Source organism: Alosa sapidissima, chromosome 13 (assembly GCF_018492685.1).
Source record: "Alosa sapidissima isolate fAloSap1 chromosome 13, fAloSap1.pri, whole genome shotgun sequence".
In the NCBI taxonomy this organism is placed as follows: domain Eukaryota; kingdom Metazoa; phylum Chordata; class Actinopteri; order Clupeiformes; family Clupeidae; genus Alosa; species Alosa sapidissima.
In genome coordinates this window covers 16,558,897-16,578,896 of record NC_055969.1, presented here as the reverse complement: position 1 = coordinate 16,578,896, position 20,000 = coordinate 16,558,897, and the positions used below count along the sequence as shown (strand labels likewise).

The 20,000-nt window shown below is 45.9% G+C and overlaps 1 protein-coding gene across 6 annotated transcripts in view; it reads right to left on the bottom strand.

The window, feature by feature from the left end:
- Positions 1-20,000, bottom strand: part of LOC121680284 (spermatid perinuclear RNA binding protein) — a 46,925-nt gene that overhangs the window by 15,893 nt on the left and 11,032 nt on the right. For 4 of the 6 annotated variants that reach the window (XM_042059527.1, XM_042059529.1, XM_042059528.1 and 1 more), the window contains exons 3-11: positions 19,071-19,236; positions 15,602-15,893; positions 11,383-11,474; positions 10,518-10,613; positions 9,732-9,843; positions 8,178-8,275; positions 3,559-3,664; positions 3,244-3,327; positions 1,404-1,612 (exon numbers count right to left, since the gene is read on the bottom strand). In XM_042059527.1, coding sequence (XP_041915461.1) covers positions 1,404-1,612; positions 3,244-3,327; positions 3,559-3,664; positions 8,178-8,275; positions 9,732-9,843; positions 10,518-10,613; positions 11,383-11,474; positions 15,602-15,893; positions 19,071-19,236 — 1,255 coding nt within the window. The remainder of the gene's footprint in view (positions 1-1,403; positions 1,613-3,243; positions 3,328-3,558; positions 3,665-8,177; positions 8,276-9,731; positions 9,844-10,517; positions 10,614-11,382; positions 11,475-15,601; positions 15,894-19,070; positions 19,237-20,000) is intronic. The other 2 variants (XM_042059530.1, XM_042059531.1) reach the window with 2 other exon arrangements.

Sequence of the window (20,000 nt, the reverse complement as noted above, 5' to 3'; positions counted from 1 at the left end):
TGCTAATGTTGCACGCACGCACGCACGCGCGCACGCACACACACAACCACAAAGCTGAAGGTATATCACATGCTAATGTCACATTTATGTTGTTGCTCTTGTTGTTGTCAAAAAGTTTCTCTGTGTAGTGTGGCTAGTGTAGTTGTAACGGTGTGAGCCCATAGAGATGTGTGGTGTTTGGCTAGTACAGTATACAGTGTAACGGTGTGAGCCTATAGAGATGTCTGTAGTGTGGCTTGTGTAGTTGTAATAGTGTGAGCCTATAGAGATGTGTGTAGTGTGGCTAGTGTAGTTGTAACGGTGTGAGCCTATAGAGATGTGTGTAGTGTGGCTAGTGTAGTTGTAACGGTGTGGGCCCATTGAGATGTGTGTTTCCCTTAAGGCAGAGAGCAAGGCAGGCCTGCCACAGTGAGTACTCCTCTGATTTATTTTAATGCTCTGCACTGGCTGCACTACACAGGAGGGGGAGTGCACTTTGTCTCGTCTACAAAGTCCACAAGGCTGAGAGCACTGTTACCCCTACAGCACTGCACCCTCAGCTCCAACACACACACACACACACACACACACACACACTCCATCTTTCTCTGTCTTACACAAATACACACACACACATTATCTCGCACTCCCTCGAGCACACACAGATACACACACATATTCCCCCTCCTCTCTCAGAAACATGAGCGATCTCTCTCTCTCTCAAACACACACACACACCTAGCCTCCTGTCCTGACCCCTATCTCCCACTGGTGCGGCCCAAAGGCAATAAAAAGCTGTGCGGCTGCCCGGTACACCAGCGTGAGCAACTTTAAACATCAGCAGCAGCAGCCGTGTTCCCTGCTCTGACACCGTCAGCACTCTGGCCCACAGTCTCAGCGCTGGACTCTAATTGGCTCTGGACCACGGCCATGTCCACACAGAGCACCAACCAACCACAGCTCCGCACGTAGACAAACCAGTCAAGTGCTTCCTGCATCAACAGCTTCATTACAAACAGGGGCTTGCTCTCCCTAACCAGTTGTGGCAGAAGTTAATATCAATTTGTTACAATGTAACTACACTATCAATTACCATATTAATATCACTTTGTGACAATGTAACTACCCTATCAATTACGATATTAAGTAGTTAATATCAATTTGTTACAATGTAACTATCCTATCAATTACAATATTAAATGATTAATATTGTTACAATGTAACTACCCTATCAATCCTATCAATTATGATATTAAGTAGTTAATATCAATTTGTTACAATGTAACTACACTATTACTAAGTACTATATTAAGTTGTAATAGCTTAGTAATAGCTATATCACAAACACAAACTCAAACACAGCTCTGACACCCTGTGAGCTCACAAACGCGCACAAACACACACACACAAACAGCGCTGCTCACCTTGACGGCCACGTGCAGCTTGGCGGTCTTCTTGGAGGAGCCGGAGGCCTCGTAAACGGTGCCGTCCACGTCCACGGACATGGCGAAGACGGGCGCGTGCACGGGGCCCGACTGCGACAGCAGCTTGTACTGCAGACCCGGCCGGATCTGGTTCAGCCGCATCAGCGCGTTCATTGGTTGGTTCGAGTCTATTGCTTTACTGTCGAGAACTATGGGTGGGGGGACAGGACAAAAGAGATGACAACACCAAGAGAGAGAAAGCAAGGTCATAGGATTGAAAATGTTTTAGTTAAAATCTTTTTCTGTTTTTTTCCCATTAGGACACTTTTTTTTGCGATGAAAAAAAGACACTACAGAGTGAAGGCCAGACACAAATGTAAACATATTTCTTCTACAACACATCTGTCAGTGAGCATGTTTGTTGTGGCTCATCAGGCCCTATAACGGTGAGGATACTGTGTCCTCCAGCTCGTCATCACCCCACTCAGAGGATAGTGCTGTTTCCTGGGTCAGCCTGCACTCACTTCCACACTCTCTCTCTCTATCTATCTATCTATCTATCTATCTATCTCTCTCTCATTATCAACTCACTAAGACCACAGCGCTGTTTCCCCATATCAGTCTTTGCTGTGCCTTTAGCTCCAAGACACACACTCCCTCACGCATACCCTCTCTCTCTCTCTCTCTCTCACACACACACACTTCTTCCTCTCTCGCAGTACCACCCCCCTCAGACCCCAGCGCTGTTTCCTGGGTCAGCTAGTGCTGGCCTCCTCCATCACCCAGACTAATTATCCCAACGGCACGCCGCCGAGCCATTCCTTCTGCCGCTGCACCGCTGCACCGCCGGTCGGTCGGTGGGGTGGAGGGACGGCAGGACGGAACGGCTCGAGGACGTAGAGGAGCACGTAGAGGAGCGAGAGAAATGGGGAATCGATGGCATTGATTTCCCCACAGCTATGAGCCGCTAATCAAGGAGAGAGAGAAGAGAGAGAGAGAAAGCAGAGAGAGAGAGAGAGAGAGAGAGCGAGAGAGAGAGAGAGAGAGAGAGAGAGAGAGAGAGAGAGAGGGAGAGGGAGAAGGAGAGAGCAGGAGAGGAAGGGGGAGAGCGGGAGAGGAAGGGAAAGAGAGAGAGAGAGAGAGAGAGAGAGGCAGAGAGAGAGAGGGAGGGTGAGATATGAAGGGCAGGAAAGAGGGAAAGAAGAGAGAGAAGAGGAAGAGAGAGACATAAAGGGCAGAAGAGGGAAGGATGATGTCTCACATACTGCTACTTTAGCGCAAGGAGATGAAAGGAGAGAGGGAGGATGGAGAGATGGAGGATGAAAAGGAGGGATGGATAGATGGTGGGAGAGGGGGAAGGAGAGTGAAGAGGGAAGAGAACCAGAGATCTGAGCGGGACAAAAAGTCAAACCAGCAGAAAAAGACGAACACGAACAGGGGGAAGAACAAAAAAAGAGGTACAACGGAAGACCAGAATGTGTGTGTGTGTGAGTGTGTGCGTGTATATGTGTGTGTGTGTGTGTGTGTGTGTGTTTGTAAGACAGAGAGAGAGAGAGAGAGAGAGAGAGAGAAAAAGAGAGAGATGAATTCCTGGACCCTGGCCCCTTAAGAAAAAAAAGAGAGGGGGAAAGGTATAGCAATAGAGAGGTATTCTAGCCACAGACACATACACACACACACACACGGCTAACATGTCTGCTGTCAACCAGACAGACAGACAGACAGGGGCATCAAGAATTCTGGGTAAAGAGATGACTCCAATCAGCCGGGGTCAGATCGGCAGGGTGATCATGTGACAGGGGAGCAGATCACATGACTGACAAGAGATGCAGCCACTGACCTTTTCTCAGGTTGCGTTTCATCTTCTTGATGAGGTCTTTGTCATCCATCATCCCGTCCTCGTACGGTCTCTTCAGTCCCAGGCCTGACACACACACACACACACAAAAGTGTCAGACTGTGTCTTCATACAAAATTTATGGCCATCACATATGCTGTAATTTTTCATGTATAAATGTCAGCTTCCTTCTGTCTCACACCTCACATGAACACACACACACACACACACACACACACACACACACATACATAAACACACATCGATCACTTCACACAACACATACAGTACAACTCTTCCTCTCTCACACACACACACCTTCTTTATCTGACCAAGGGTACTTCTGTGAAGGTTTACTTGAGGGAAGTGGATCCATTTCCAAGACCTTGTAGATCTGTCCGAACGCCATGAGCCTTAGAGATTGCTGTAACACACACACACACACACAATAGAGCTCTGTTAGTCATATGGCACGCAGTAGCACCAGAGGTATCCTCCTGGACAGGAATACTGGCTTTGTCTCACACAGAAATTATCCACAGATCAGTGTCATGTTTCTGCCCTGTCTGTTTCTGAGTGTTTGTCTGTATTGGGACAAATCAGAGCAAAAATATCAGAAACATGCCTCTCTACATATGGACCACCAAGGGTCTGAAAAAAGTCCCTTACTTGGCTTTTATAAGAACACCCAACACAATCACTAAGAAACTACTAGAAATTGTGACTGAAATCTACAGCCGGTGATGGGGTTCTACAGATTAACCTGTTCCAAGTTCGTCACAGGGTTCTTTATAGAACGTCTCTACCTTAGATCTTCCAGGAGAACAAGCGAGGTACCTAACAGTGTTGTACTGTCCCTCTACACTAGCTTACTAAGCAACACAGCTGGCCTGCATCCTCTCCTCTCATCCTCACATCCTCTTTTCCTCTCTTCCTCTCATCCTCTCATCCTCTCTGCAGTGGAGGCTGCTGGGACAGAGCCACTGCTGCTAAACGTTACTTACTGCTGCACAGTGTAATGGCTGTATCTGCAGAGGATTAAACATGCATTAACAATCTCAGAACAAGCATCGCAAGGGCTTTCTGTCATTGCTGTTCAGCGCAACATTTACAAATGCTTCATGTAAATTTCCCAGTATTGATGTAAAACTCACTTCCAAAAATATTCCCCCAGTCCATTAGGGGCTCCATATTACTACCGCAATGCATAATATTTGTGTATAATGAATGTACTTTTTATGCCGTATGGAAAAGTGTTGCTGACTCCAGCACTCTCTCTCTCGAACACACACACACACACACACACACACACACACACACACTTTCACAAACAAACAAACAGACACACACACACACCAACGTTTTTTCCCAAATCACCTCCTGACTGCCAACTTGCTTGTTAGCCACCCCCACATCCCACCACCTGCTCCCCCACCCCCCACCCCGCTGCAGCAAATCCCTAATAATAAAACAATCACTCTTAGCACAACGCACTGTACAGCACTGCATGGCCAATCTATTCTAATTCCAAGACCCTAATTTCCCAAGTGAGCACTGAGGTGTTGCAAAGCAGCACGATTCGATAGCCCTGGCACATGGGAAGAGGGTAGGTCTTGTGTGTATGTGTGTGTGTATGCATACTCAGCTTTGTGCCCCCTAAAACGTGCCTCTTACAGCCCCCTACTGCCCCCCCTTTTGCACACCCCCCCTTCCATTCCTAAGGCAATGATGCGGCATCAGGTTTGAATTTGAGCTCTCTCTGGCTGAGATGATTGTTGGGCTTGGCCCGTAACCAGAGAGAAGTAGCCCTGCTGGTGCACACAAGGACATCTGGAGGATTGAGGAGAGGAGAGGAGAGGAGAGGAGAAGAGAGGGTTGGCATCAGGCTGCATTATGCCAACGAGGCTGTCAGATCCATCTGTCCAGCGGCAATGGCGGCGATACCTTGTTTGTTGGGGTGGGATGTAACGTGACAGGACGTTCCATGACGTGATGTTTGGATGCATTGTTGTGTTCGTAGTGAATGGCCCAGGGCCTTGGGTGTGCGGTTGATTATTGGCGCACAAGTTCAGCCAGTTGCAATGTTGGGAGATGGTGGTCCTCTCCTCCTTTTAAGGGCCCGTATGTGTGTGTGTTTGTGAGTTCTGAGAGGAGGTTGCACATCCAAAGAAAAGATGAGACTATAGTATGTGTCAGCAAGTGCAACACACCTGCGTCTTCTGACCTTATTTCAGCCTCTGTTCAGATCACTATGGCCTTCTGCCCAGAGGAGGACTAAAGCGTACCTTATATGGAGCACTGAATAATCAGCAATCTCCAGCAGGATTACATTACCATATTACCTCCACTTACACAATTTATGTTTATTCCAGAAAACTCGTTAAGGTTTCCACTTCATGCACCGAAGGTGCTTGCTCACTGTTCACAGATCACACAACAACCTCAGCAACCCACGCAATTAAAAAGCCCAGGTTTCGCTTCCCAGTGATTTAAAACCACAATTTAAAAGTGAATAAACGTTAACAAAAAATAACATACTTTACTTAAGCTATACCATAATAAACCCTGCTTACAAAAAAACCCTTTGAATCATATTTTGAGTCTCTCTCAATAAGGAGATTTGAATGCTGTAGCCATGTTAGAACCAAAACAACAGAGAAAAGCCTACTTATCGACACTATTCTGCCAACTACAATCATACTTGAGTCTCTCAGAATCCATAATACCATGCTTAGAATAAAAACCCTTACAAACATACTCAAGCCTCTCACAAGAAGCCTTTTTAAAAGCTGTAGCCGTGTTAGAAGCAGAAGATGATTAAATACCAGAGACAAGTAGAAGCCTTCTTCTCTACTTTTCCATTCGGCCAGCTCTGATGAGGGCAGAGTCTCTCTCAGCTCTACTGCTGGCACATAGCATACAGCTGTAAACTCTCACATCAAAGAGGTGTGCTGGAACGCAGACAGCAGATGCCCACATCAAACACACACACACACACACACACACACACACACACACACACACAGCATGGCAACAGACAGGGTTGTGGGAATGGTATCATTTCACAGGAGAGCTCACTGGTTGGTCTGATTGTTATCTGTTCACCCCGCTGTTAAGCACAAATGCGCGCGCACAGACATGCTCATTTTCACACACACACACACACACACACACACACACACACTCACTCTCTTACACATGCGTGCACGCGCGCAAAAAAACACACACACGCACGCACGCACATTGGCATTCTATAGTAGTGTTCACCTTACTTCAAAGGAAAACAAGGCTGCTGAGATCTACCCAGCCATGCAGGCACCCTCACACCTTCAGTAGAGCACGCTCTGTCACACACACACACACACACACACACAATGATACACATGCACTCACATACCCAGACAAACTCACACTAACACACACAGCCACAGACATCATGCATGCAGACAAGCACACACACACACACACACACACACACACACGAGGAGCAGAAAGGTCACAACAGCAGAGCTTTCCCACGCTAATTAAAGACTGATTGTAGAGATGCATTTCTTTTGATGAGAGAGAGAATGACAGGAAGAGAGAGATATAAGATAGAGAGAAAAATAGAAACAGATGGAGAGAAAGAGAGAGAGTGCGCAGCAGAAAACCACAGGTAACAAGAGTGAGGAAAAGACAAACAGGGGAAAATGAAGGAGAGATATAGAGAGGTACTGAAGGAGAAAGAGAGAGAGAAAGAGAGAGAGAGAGAGAGGGGGGGTGGTTTGCTGCTGACAGTGATGCTGTGGCCAGTAGGAGTGCTGTGATAAGGCTGCAGTCCTTTAGAGAGAGGATGAGAGAGACATGACCGTAATCTGAGCAGCTCCAGATTAAATCAGATCCTCACACACACACACACACACACTTTCTGTCTGTAACCCTTCTCAATCTCCCTTTCTACTCTCATTCTCCATCTCAAACTCTTCCTCTCTCCCCTCTCTCTCAATCTCTCTCTGGAAATACCCCAAACCAGGGGTTCAATCATCTGTGCATGGATATCCTTAGAGTGAGGGAATGCCATAGATATTGCATAAACACCAACACCACAAACTGTTACATGTGTTACATGTCAATCTGAACATTCAACCAATTTACTCCATTAACTCTTTCAACAAATGTCAAATGCAACATTATGAAGTCGCTGCTTTCTGGCTTTGAATGAATGGATTGTTGGCGTCTGACAATTCAATGCAAACTGCAGAGTGATTACTAGTGGTAAGACAGTCCAAGAGGTGATGTCCTGAGACACTCCCACTCATGAGGACTCATGGAATACTTCTCTTCCAATCCTATATTAATAATTCAACCTGACCTAACTGTTGTATAAAACAGCACATTGTCATTTTTGCATTTATTACCAAAGCATAGTCTTTCATCAGTGATACAGTTCAAATGGGGGGGAAATGTGACTAACTGCGTTGCCGGTCAATTTAAGATATTGCCTCTAAATGTCCTGCTTGTCCTCTTAAAATTCTCAGTAAGGGGCTACAGTGCTCCTCATAAAAAAACATTAGCCTTGTGCCCTGGAGCTCCATTGCTATGTAGTTTACACAGATACTGAACAAAAACACACCTGCAAGCCCAAATATTGAGCAAGACCGCAGGCATTTTAATAACATTTTTATTATTTTAAAGGACTTTAGTCTTTCAGGACTGCAGACTGCAGTCCAGGATGGCTCTGAAATTCCTCTGACTTCTATCGGACTTTGGCAACACGACCACCTGACTGTGTGCCAATTTCAAGATCTTGTTGGTTTAATGAATCCATGTTGCCAAACCACAATGGTCAATACCACGGCTCATTAACTCTGCAAATTAAAAGATTTCCCATTTAATGGTGAACAAAGTCAGTATTTGCCAGTGTGTGTGTGTGTGTGTGTGTGTGTGTGTGTGTGTACCTGTGCGCTGTACGTGATGGCCTCAGCCTCCTGGTCAGTCATGCTGGCCAGTGTGTTTGTGGGTTCCTTCTCGCACGGGTCGTGTAAACCTGGTCCACCTGAAATAGGGACCGAACAAAAACATAACACTCAATCACTTCCTGGTTTTATCTCTTCAGTAAGACCACTTCCTGTACATGTCAGGTCATCATGATCACATCCTGTTCTTTCATCATTTCCAGTTCGTAATTCTGGTTATGTTAGAGACACACACACACACACACACACACAGGATTTGTTCTGTGTGATTATCGCTTTCAATTCTCATCACATTCACAACAAGAAGCAGTGGCAGAAAAATAAAAATAAAATGAAATAAAACTGCTCTTCAAAACAGCATTATTAAAAACCTAGTATCCCTGCCAGTCCACCAGATGAAATATTAATGCCTGCTCCGCACAGAATTAATTAATTATGACTGCATTAAACTTAAGTGGGAGGGAGAGAAAGAGAGACAGAGAGACAGAGAAAAAAGAAGAAGAGAAATAGATTTTGGTCTGGAGAGGATTGGAAACGCGGAGTATCCATTTGCTGGCGGTGCACGGAGTGTAGAGCAGAATCTAATTCTGACAAATTAGAAATGTAAAAATGTGTATAAGCCTTTTTTCCCCTCCCTTCCACTCCAATCATCCACTCATTTTATTGTATGTGTGTGTGTGTGTGTGTGTGTGTGTGTGTGTGTGTGTGTGTGTGTGTGTGTGTGTGTGTTTTCTTACTTACAAATGATGCTACAATAGTGTGTGTATGTATCTGTGTGTGTATTCAGTTGACAAAACTCATATGTGTGTCTGGTCATTACAATACAATTTGTGAGTGTGTGTGGTAGCAGAGTGTTTCAGTGCAAGCTTGTGTGTCTATGTGCATTATGTACATTTGCATGCATTTGTGTGCATATTTGCGCGAGTGTGTGTCTGTTAATGTGTGTGTCTGTTAATGTGTGTGTCTGGCAGCTCTGGTCAGCTCTCCCCTGTCTGTGTGTACTATCGCTGTCCAGCCTGTGCGGCCCCATGTCTCAGTGGGCTCGCTGGGTTCTATGCAGCTTGTTAGTTTGCCTATAAAAGGAGGGATTAGGGCCACCGAGATGAGCTGCTTTCAGAGGCTGTACACAGTAGTGGGGGGGGGGGGGCTAATGGTGAACTGAATTCAGACAGTTTCATTCATTAATGTATTTAATTCAATGGTTTATTTATTTACCCATTCATAGCCAAACCTATGTCTTTCACTCCTATCCTCGTTTTCACCAACCCTCTTCCCTCCCCATTACTTATCGTCAGGCCTGGGCATCCCCTCACAAAAGACAGACAAACAAACAAACAAACAAACAAACAAACGTGTATACCACAAATGTACCCATTAAACACCTTCACTACTTAAAAGGCCTACAATGCAATTCTATCAAACACTGAAACACACCCCAAGCTGTGACAAACCCAAACGCTCTTTCTGATATGTCTGTGAGGCCTCAAACTCGCATTTATATATTCTGATGGTGGTGATGCAGGACAGTGTACGTACCGGGCAGCAGAATTCCGGAGGCGAGGCATTCCATGACCCTGCGCAGCGCCTCTCCAGCGCCCAGCGGCCGGTTGCACGTAGCGATGGCCTTCTCGCAGATCAGCTCCAGGGGCTGCCAAAGGTCAAAGGTCACATCTCAAGGTCAAAAGGTCAAACAGCACAGCAGACAAGGATGCATAATATTCAAACAAAAAGCAACACAACCGCTTTGGTATATGAATTAACTCTAGATTACTGGAGAAAGTTGAGGAAACACTACATATGTGGAAACGCAATGGTAAAGTACATTTCTGGTGATTGTTTGTCAACACGAAACATAAGTACCTAGGCACTGCGGCACTGAATGTACAGGTAATCTCCTCCAATTAACTACCTCAGGTCATCTGCTTCCGTAATGGTCTTATTCAACTAATCATTAAGCTCCTGGCTGTTCCAAAAGCTAGTTCCCTCTTTAACCAACAGCTGCAAGCAATGACAAAAAGTTGGCATGTTCTCACGGTATTCGGCACCCAACCCCTATCTATTTATCTATCTATCCATCTCTAAGCAGTAGCCCACATGCCAGGCTCTAGGAGGGGGAATACATTAATTCAGGTGCGCTCGTAAGAAGTCCAGTAGCTCAGCCAAACTAATTGAAGACTGGAGGAGGGAAGATTAGAGCTGGTAAATGAGTGTGATCGTGTATGTGTGTGTGTGTGTGTGTGTGTGTGTGTGTGTGTGTGTGTGTGTGTGTGTGTGTGTGTGTGAGTGTGAGTGTGAGTGTGTGTGAGAGAGAGAAAGACTCACCCATCCCTTGAGGGGCTCCCAGGCGGGTACTCTGTTGCACATGTCCCTCAGAACTCTAAGAATGATCACACACGACTTCAGCCCATTCACTCGAGCCTGCAAGGGGAGGACACACGCACGCGCATACACACGCACGCACACACACACACACACACACATACAAATATGAGACAACTTTATAGAAGAAAGACCAACAAGGTCAGCTGCGCATATGCGAAGAGTCCCTGCTCTAGCCGTCTAGACGCTATCTGTAGCGCACTCTAGGGTACAGTGTCCAGTCCAGACGTTGTGGACACACCACACAGCTGGGGGAAAGGAGGTGGTGTTGGGTGGGGGAGGGAGAGAGAAAGGAGGAGACAAAACAGTTTAGGAGATCAACAACAATTTGATTTTTTTTTTGTTTTTTGTTTGTTTGCTTGTTGTCTTACTTGAATGCAAGCAGGTTACAAACAAAACAGCCAGAACAAAGAAACAAAAAAAAAGGGAAACAAATTAAACAAAAAACAAAATGTGTAACAATTGCTTTTGTAGCCTTACGATAAAAAAATTGTGTCTAATATTTCTTCTATAACCAGATTCTAGGTTCTCCAAAGCCACCTGCTCTTATGCAACCAACCTCTATGCTCATTTTTCATCCAAATCTAAAGACATTCCACAGAGTGTGTATGAGAAGTGATAACAATGTTTAACATAGATGTCATATTTATTTGTTTATTTATTTCATTTGTTTATTTCTTATCTTTATTTCCCAAAAGGGCCCAAAAAAATAAGCAGGTGTGCTTTGCATGATCTGCTGCTGCTGTTTCTGCTGTTTGTGCTTCATTCATAAGGCTACAATAACAATGGAGAAGAGCCGAGTGCCAACCTGGAACCATTTGGCATGCCGCAGGGACGCCAACGCCAGCAGGCACCGCTCTCTGTCCAGCACCTCCGGCTCCGCGCACGGCTCAACGCGCTCTATCGGCGAGAAGAACGGCACAGGAAATCATAAACCAGAGACACACACACACACACATTTATATACACACACTCTCTCACTCTCGCGCGCGCGCACACACACACACACGTACAAAACATGTATACAATGGCCAAAAGGGGAAAAGGGTGTAAAAAAGGAAGAGGGTCACTTCCAGTCAAAGTGCAGCCAAAGGGGCGGGAGGATCGGGGGCGGAAGAGATGGCTGATTGGCCAAAGACAACCCGGCGCGAGGCAATGAGGACACCTCATTGGTCTGGCTGGGCGTCATACAGGACTCCGTGTTTCAGAGGTGCAAGTAAAGAGCGGGTGAGGAATCATCCACACACAAACACATGTTTACTTTGAACAATGAGGCTTCCATAGACACTATTGAACAGAGTTCAATCTACAATACAGCAATGAGATAACAGTGACATGATATCCACCTACTATTCAAAGTAAGATAGCAAGGATATATGTGTGTGTGTGTGTGTGTGTGTGTGTGTGGATGATTGAACTGAGGTGTGTTTGCACCTGTGAAACACAGACCGACCCCTCCTGCCCTGGGGGCTGTGCTGGGACTGAACTGACCGCTGTCATGCAGTGGACACCAGCAGAACAACTAATACATCTCAAAAAGAGAGGAGAGGAAGAGAGAGAGAATTAAGAGCACTAGAGAGTGGCTCTTTAAATGCTCATAGGGACTGCGCTGCTTCAACTTCCTCTTGAATGCAATTAGTCTAATTATTACTTCTTGTTTCCCTCCCACCCACACGCACGCACTCGGATATATACACACAGACACACACACACACACACACACACACACACGGACTATTACACGCACCCCTACATGCACTATTGCACGCACACACACACCCACACACATAATCACAAAACATAAATATACAAACACATGCACTCATAAGCACACTCAAGCACACAAAGGCTCACACAATGTAATATTAATATTCAAATCCAAGTTTTCACAGAGCTGAATAAATTACGCACACAACACTATCGCTATTATGCGGACGCATTGCTTTTCTGTGGATTAATGCTTCAGCAGCAAGTACAGAGAGAGGCATGGAAGGTGAGGATGCAGAGTCATCCTTCATGTCAAGTTATTTAGAGACTCTGTGTGTGTGTGTGTGTGTGTGTGTGTGTGTGTGTGTGTGTGTGTGTGTGTAATGGGACCATCAGTCTTTAGTTTTATTATTGTTATTATTATTCATGCCAGTTCTTCCTCTCTTTCCCCCCCTCCCTCATTAGAGAGGACACAGCTGGAGTAGTTGGAGTTTTAAGTGCATCCGCTGCCGTAGGGATACACAAGAGATAGAGAGAGATAGATAGATAGAGAGAGAGAGAGAGAGAGAGAGAGAGAGAGAGAGAGAGAGAGATGGGGGAAGAGACTGAGCAATAGAGAGAGGGTAAAGCCGAGGATGGAGGAGAGATAAGAGACAGAACAGCATGTGTGGGAGAGACAAAAACGAGTGCAGCCCTTCCAGCTCCCCGCATCTCAGGCTCAGTCAGACAACTGGTACTGATGCACTTAGCAAGTAACCCGCACACACACACACACACACACACACACACAGACAGACAGGGAGCGAGAGAGAGAGACAGACACAGACAGCCAGACAGGGAGAGCAAAAGATGGAGAGCTGAGAGTCAGCCACGACTGGCTACTAAATCTCCCCTGAACATCGTGTGGAAACCATTAATACTCTTAAGCTAGGCTGGGTTGGCACTGGCAGAATGGATGGCTTTGGATCAGCACCACCTCCTGCCCACTACCTTCACTATACCCCCCTTAAGGCACTGCGCTTGGCCCGACACCATCATCCCTGATCGGTGGTCAGATTGGAGTGGGTTCTCACACTTTATGTATTTATTGATTTATTTACTCTGCTTGTGTATGTGTGTGTGTGTGTGTGTGTGTGTGTGTGTGTGTGTGTGTGTGTGTGTGTGTAGGGGTGGCAGCTTGTAATGAGCGTTGTTTATGGCTGGCCATGATTGAACTTGGGTGGGTACTGGTCATAAAGCTCTGATGTGACAGATACGAGGGAGGGAGGGTGTGTGTGTGTGTGTGCATGTATAGAGAGGCTGATTGCATTGCTTGTGTGCCAAGCAGAGGTTCCGTTGGTGTGGCCCTTGACAGATGAGGTTTTGTCATGTATCGAAGTGTGTGATAGAGGGAAAGAGAGAGATAGAGAGATAGAGAGAGATAGAGATACAGAAAGAAAGAGCCTAATGGAGAGAGGGAGGACAGAGGGAAGAAGGAGAGATTGAACCATTCCTTACTGTGACAGAGCCCTTGACCTGTCCTGAAATATACGAGGTGTGTGTGTGTGTCCATATTTGAGTGTCGCTGTGGTGTGCGTGTGTAGTTGTGTGTGTGTGTGTTTGTGTGTGCGTGTGGGTGTGTGTGCGTATGTGTGTGACTGAGTGATGAGGGATGGCATCTGGTCAAAGCAGCCGTAACACACACACACAAACCTGACTGTCTGTCCATGTGGACACACACACACACACACACACACACACACACACACACACACACACACACAGAATGGATGAGTGCACCTGCCTCTGTAAATCAATTTCTTTCTTACATAAGACAATGATCTGTTAAGACTGCATGCATATATTCCTAGAGATCCGTGTGTGTGTGTGTTTTCTGAAAATCGAGACAGAGACAGAGAATTAGGGAGGGACAGAGAAAGAAGGATAGCGAGAGAGAGAGAGAGAGAGAGAGAGAGAGAGAGAGAGAGAGAGAGAGGCACAAAAAGCCCGAGGCAGACTCTCCCACACATACAGACACACACACACACACACAAACATACTCACACCACCTATGGTGAGCGGTTAGGATGTTGCTGCCATCACTGGGTGATATGAAATCAGCTCTGATCAGACAGACAAGGGACAGTAGGAGGGGAGAGAGAGAGAGAGAAAGAGAGAGAAAGAGAGAAAGAAATAAAGAGAGTGAAAGAAAGAAACAGAGAGACCGAGCAAGTGAGTGAGAGAGAGAAAAACAAAAAGGAGGGCTTGGAGCTTTGGAGATTGGCAGGGTCTGGTAATATGAACATGATGAGGAAACAGATTACTTTTAAATGCTCACACAGACACACACACAGTCACATCACCTATTACTGACACTGTGCTGTTTATATTTCTGCATATACAGTAGATATCCTGAAATATCTAATCTAAGTGTGCTGTACCACAGAATGAGGTGGATCCACACACCACAAGATCTCTGACTTGGCTTCTTAACTCACTCACACACAAAGGCATGACTGTGCACCAATGGAGAGAGAGAGAGAGAGAGAGAGAGAGACAGAGAGAAGGGGGGGAGGGAGGGAGGGAGGGAGAGAGAGAGAGAAATAATGACTTGAGGGGAGAGAAAACACTTCCTTATCGCTTAAGTGCTTTCCAAGGAGGGGGGTTCCCCTCGTCTCTTTTCCTTATCTCTGTACGGATGCCTGCCTTCACCACATCCCTAAGTACAACCAGTGTGTGTGTGTGTGTGTGTGTGTGTGTGTGTGTGTGTGTGTGTGTGTGTGTTAAGGGTATAGAAAGGATATAAAAAGGACTATTTGTGCAGACTAGACAGTGCATTATCTTACTATTACAGAATTCTAGATTCTGGGTTGTCATTTGAATATGCACACATATGTGCGCAAATAATGATGTATGCAACAACAATGTATGCAAATGTATTTCTGTGTTTTTATTTATGCCTGACCCCTCCAGTCAAACAACAATGTGAGGAAGAGTTGAAGGAGAGGTAGAGGCAGTCTTGTGCGGTCACCATGTGAATGTGTGTGTGTGTGTGTGTGTGTGTGTGTGTGTGTGTGTGTGTGTGTGTGTGTGTGGGGGAGTGGATAGAGACAGTTAAAAAGGGAAGAAACATGGCTGATGTTTACATATCAAAGCTGTCTGTCCCAATGGAGATGTAACAAGATTCAAGACCTCTCTCTCTCTTTGCTGTAGCAACCACACCCACACAAACACCACACACAACTAAAAAACACACGCACAGAACACGCTGAACTTTGAACCTTTTTCTCTCATCCATCCATCCACTCATCACACCCACGCTCACACAGAAGTAGCGGTACCTGTGTCTGTCTCTGTGTCAGCCGCATCTGCCCCGCCAGCCGCATCAGCCCCGTCAGCCGCATCAGCCCCGTCAGCCGCATCTGCCGCATCAGCCGCATCTGCCGCATCAGCCGCATCTGCCGCATCAGCCGCATCTGCCGCATCTGCCGCGTCTGTGGGGGTGTCCTCCTCTCTCATCCGCGGCGAGGTGAGAGTGACCTTCAGTGTGAGTTTAGGATCGCCAGTGCTCTGGACCAAAATGGCTGCCTCTGGAACGCTGCACTGCACCTCGTACTTCTCCTCCGTCAGTTTCTGCAGAGAGGTCACAAGGTCAAAGTTCAGGGTCAAAATTCAGGGTCAGGGTTCAGCTTTACCACAACACCCAGCTCCTCTCTTCTGCAAACACAATCTTTGGGCCACCTGTCGTATTCAATGTTGAATATTAATGGCCAACTATTACTAAGAGTCCCTTAATACACGCACGCACGCACACACTGCACTGAAACTAATTGTGTCTGGGCATTGGGTGACCACAACCCATTTCATTAATTGCTGACCACATAATTGCGAACTGGCTGTCTCATGTGCAAAGACAGAAGAATCAATTACCGTGCCAAGACACAGACAGACACACACACACACACAGCTTTTCCATTTTTTGAAGAGCACTACTTTGGAGGCAGTGCTGCTGCTTTTGCAATCAGGCGAAGAAAGAGGATGTTGATTGCGCCACCTGAGCCATCACTTCCTGCTGTTGGTCTCTATGTAGGACATTTCTGTCATGTGAGTGTAAAGTCTGCGTGCATGTGTGTGTGTGTGTCTGTGAGAGAGTGTGAGAGAGAGCAATAGCAATGTGCAAATCATTTTTTTTAATTATTCATCATTTTTAAAAATCTGTATAATGCAATTAGCAAAATGTAGCAATATTCAATGTGTATCACCCCTGACTTGACTTTGGACCAAATGCTAGGCTGGTGGTTTAAGTGCTTTGAAAGAGACAGATTGGTTCTCCTTTTTTAAGCAACTTTACCCATGTGATCCTCAAATGAGATTTTTGCATACAAGCCTTTGGCCTTTTTTTGAATTTATTCACTTTTGTTTCCAGTGTTCCCTTCAGAGGTTTTTAATCATCGCTCCAAATATGGAAAGCCGCTATAAAGTATTTAATATTTCAGAAGAATCACATGGAAATCAAATCCGAATCAAACCGAACTGTTAGCCAAGCTTGTGAATCATAATTGAATCAAATGGGGGCATCTGTGCCAATACTCAGCCTGTATATGTGTGTGTGTGTGTGTGTGTGTGTGTGTGTGTGTGTGTGTGTGTGTGTGTGTGTGTGTGTGTGTGTGTGTGCCTATGGAAAAAAAACCTAGCAATCTTGGATACCATTTTCCTAGAAAGCAGGTTGCGTGAGAACGCCGCTAACCGAAACCATCAGAACTATGTGGAGATCCGGAGAGGACATATAGACGGGTGTATGGGTGCCTACACTGATACTGTGACTTCTCCTCACTACCAGATATAGAGACATGCGAGAGCCCTGGAGGAAGCGTATAGAGAGAAAACTAGTGCTCGATTCTCTTATGAGAGTGGTAGGTGTGTGTGTGTGTGTGTGTGTGTGTGTGCAAGGAGAGAGAGTGAGTGAGTGAGTGAGTGAGTGAGTGAGTGAGTGAGTGAGTGAGTGTGCACATGCGAGTGAGAGTGTGATTATACTTGTGTGTGTGTGTGTGTTAGAGAAAACATGAGAGAAATAGAGAGGAGTGTGTGTGTGTGGTTGGGAGACTGTGGTCCTGTCTAACTAATTGGGAGTCCTGCTGTCTGGTGGGCCTATATTAATTACAGCTGGGATTATAAATAGAGCTGCCTCCTGCTGCTGCGTGTTGCTGGCCCTTTTTCTGGCAAAAGTCTGCATCACACACACACACACACGAACACACACACACACACACACACACACACACACACACAAACTTCCTGCAAATCCATCCTTCCCTGACTTTCACACACACTAAGGTCACACACATGCACAAACACACACACACACACACACACACACACACACACCTACCACTCTCATAAGAGAATCGAGCACCTCTCGTTGTTGAGAGAAAAAGAGCTGAATGTGTGAGCCTCTCTCTCAAATTACGATGTTCCATCCAAGAAAGCAATTACGCTGATACGCCGAGCTGAGAGCCTGGCACGGCCCACTGCCACATATGATAAGAGCCAGCCCAACCGCACAGTTTCATCTCACACCCCTAGGGCTGTCAGGGTGAGTCTGTGTCTGTGTGTGTGTGTATGTAAGTATGTTTGGGTAAATGTGTGTGTGCGTTGGTGTTAGTGTGTAAGATTGTTTGTGTGTGTGTGTGTATGTGTAAATGTGTGTGTGTAAGTGTGTGTGTGAGAGAGAGAGTGTGTGTGTGTGTGTGTGTGTGTGTGTGTGTGTGTGTGTGTAAGTGAAGGCATCTGGATGTAATGTGATGCCTTCGGCTACATCCCAACACCTTCTTATGAAAAAATCGTTTAAACGTTTTATAATATGGGAAAAATAGAAAAATAGAAATGTATTTTTTATGGCTGGTGACTTTATTTGAAAGTGGTCATGAATGTTTTATGAAAACTGTGCTAATATATAAATCCCGGGGTACTGTATTGTTTTTCTTGTTATTGTCCTCATTCATTCAAATGCTGAAGAAGGACCTCACACCAAACACCAGACGTGTGAACTAACATGATATACTACATTTCCAAATGTCACAATATTACATTTCCAGATTTCACCAACCAAAACATGACACACTAGCTTAGAGATTTGTGAGTTGGCGACAGTCGAGGGCGTCTCGGAGATGTAAAGGGGAGCATATGGGTCCACATCTGAAACATGACAGGCATTTTACAGCTTTGGGCACTGCATAGATAAAGGAGCAGAATTGGGTTATATGTGCATGTGTGGAGCTGTCGCAGTCTCCACAGAGATGGTTATGGGAGGATTTAGGTAAAGGGGGTGAGACAAGGCCAGTGGAGCCGTCATTCGGATGAGACGTTAAACCGAGGTTCTGATTCACTGTGATCATTAAAGATCCCATGGCACTTATCAAAAAGAGTATAAGTATATATACTCTTTTGATCCCGTGAGGGAAATTTAGTCTCTGCATTTATCCCAATCCATGAATTAGTGAAACACACTCAGCACACAGTGAACACACAGTGAGGTGAAGCACACACTAATCCCAGCGCAGTGAGCTGCCTGCAACAACAGCACTTCAGCCGTGCCTACTGGTCGGGGTTCGAACTGCCAACCCTCCGGTTTCAAGTCCGAAGAGCTAACCAGTAGGCCACGGCTTAGGGAGTAGGGGGTTCCCTGGTGTCCTGGCTAAATTCCCAAACTGGCTCATTCAATCTGGTGTTCAGGTGTTCTCACCTGTAAATAGTGGGTGGAATACTGGAGAACAGGTAGGTAGGTAGGTCCTGTGTGAGTTGTGTTCTCACCTGGATCTGCAGGGGCAGGTTGTCGGAGACGGTGCGCAGCAGCGTCTCGGTGGGCTTCTCCCGACACATGAGCACCAGCTCCAGGTCCATGTCGTCCTTGATGAGGAGGCCCTTGGCCACCAGGCCGATCCGTATCACCCCACACAGGACTCCGCCACCGGGCTCCCTGGGGACGCAAGGCGCGGGGGGGGGGGGGGGTGTCAATTTAACAGCACAGAAGAGATACATAATACTATAAAGAGGTACATTATAATATAAAGAGGTACATTATAAAAGCGGTATGGATTTTGAATCCATCTTAATTGAATCCCAGTAATGTGGTGCAGTTCATGACGCTCAACATGACATGACCACAGCACTGGGAAGGGAGCCCAGTGTGGAGACCACCTGGCGCACACACACACACCACACACACTAGGAGATACATTATAGTGTAAAACACTGAACTTCCATGGATGCATTGTGACTACTGAAAAAACTCTGTGATTGTTGCTCAATGTTTATTCCTGTTAGAGAGTTTTTCTTTGACACGGTCACCCTGACACAGCAAAAAAACAAAGAAGAAATCTTTAGTCTGAGTCAAGTCTCCAAGTCACTTTGTGTGCAACATCAGTGTACAAAATGGTTTGCCATAATGAAGAAGACAAACTGATATGCACCAAGGCAGCTTAACAGTAGAGTAGGCAGCTTTAGTTGTTTACACTGAAATGGTAAAACCTCATCCAAATGAAAACAAGCAAAAAAACAATTACATTGCACTCTGCTGTCCACTAAAGCAAAGAATGGGACAGCACTCCAGACTAACATTTTCATTTAATAATCACAGTACTGCTGTCCATTCGATATTCTGTGCTGCTGCTGATTTGCTGTGAAAGAATGAATAGAGAGCTACTTCAAAAGGCCATCCGAGTTGCTCCTCAGAGGCTGGGT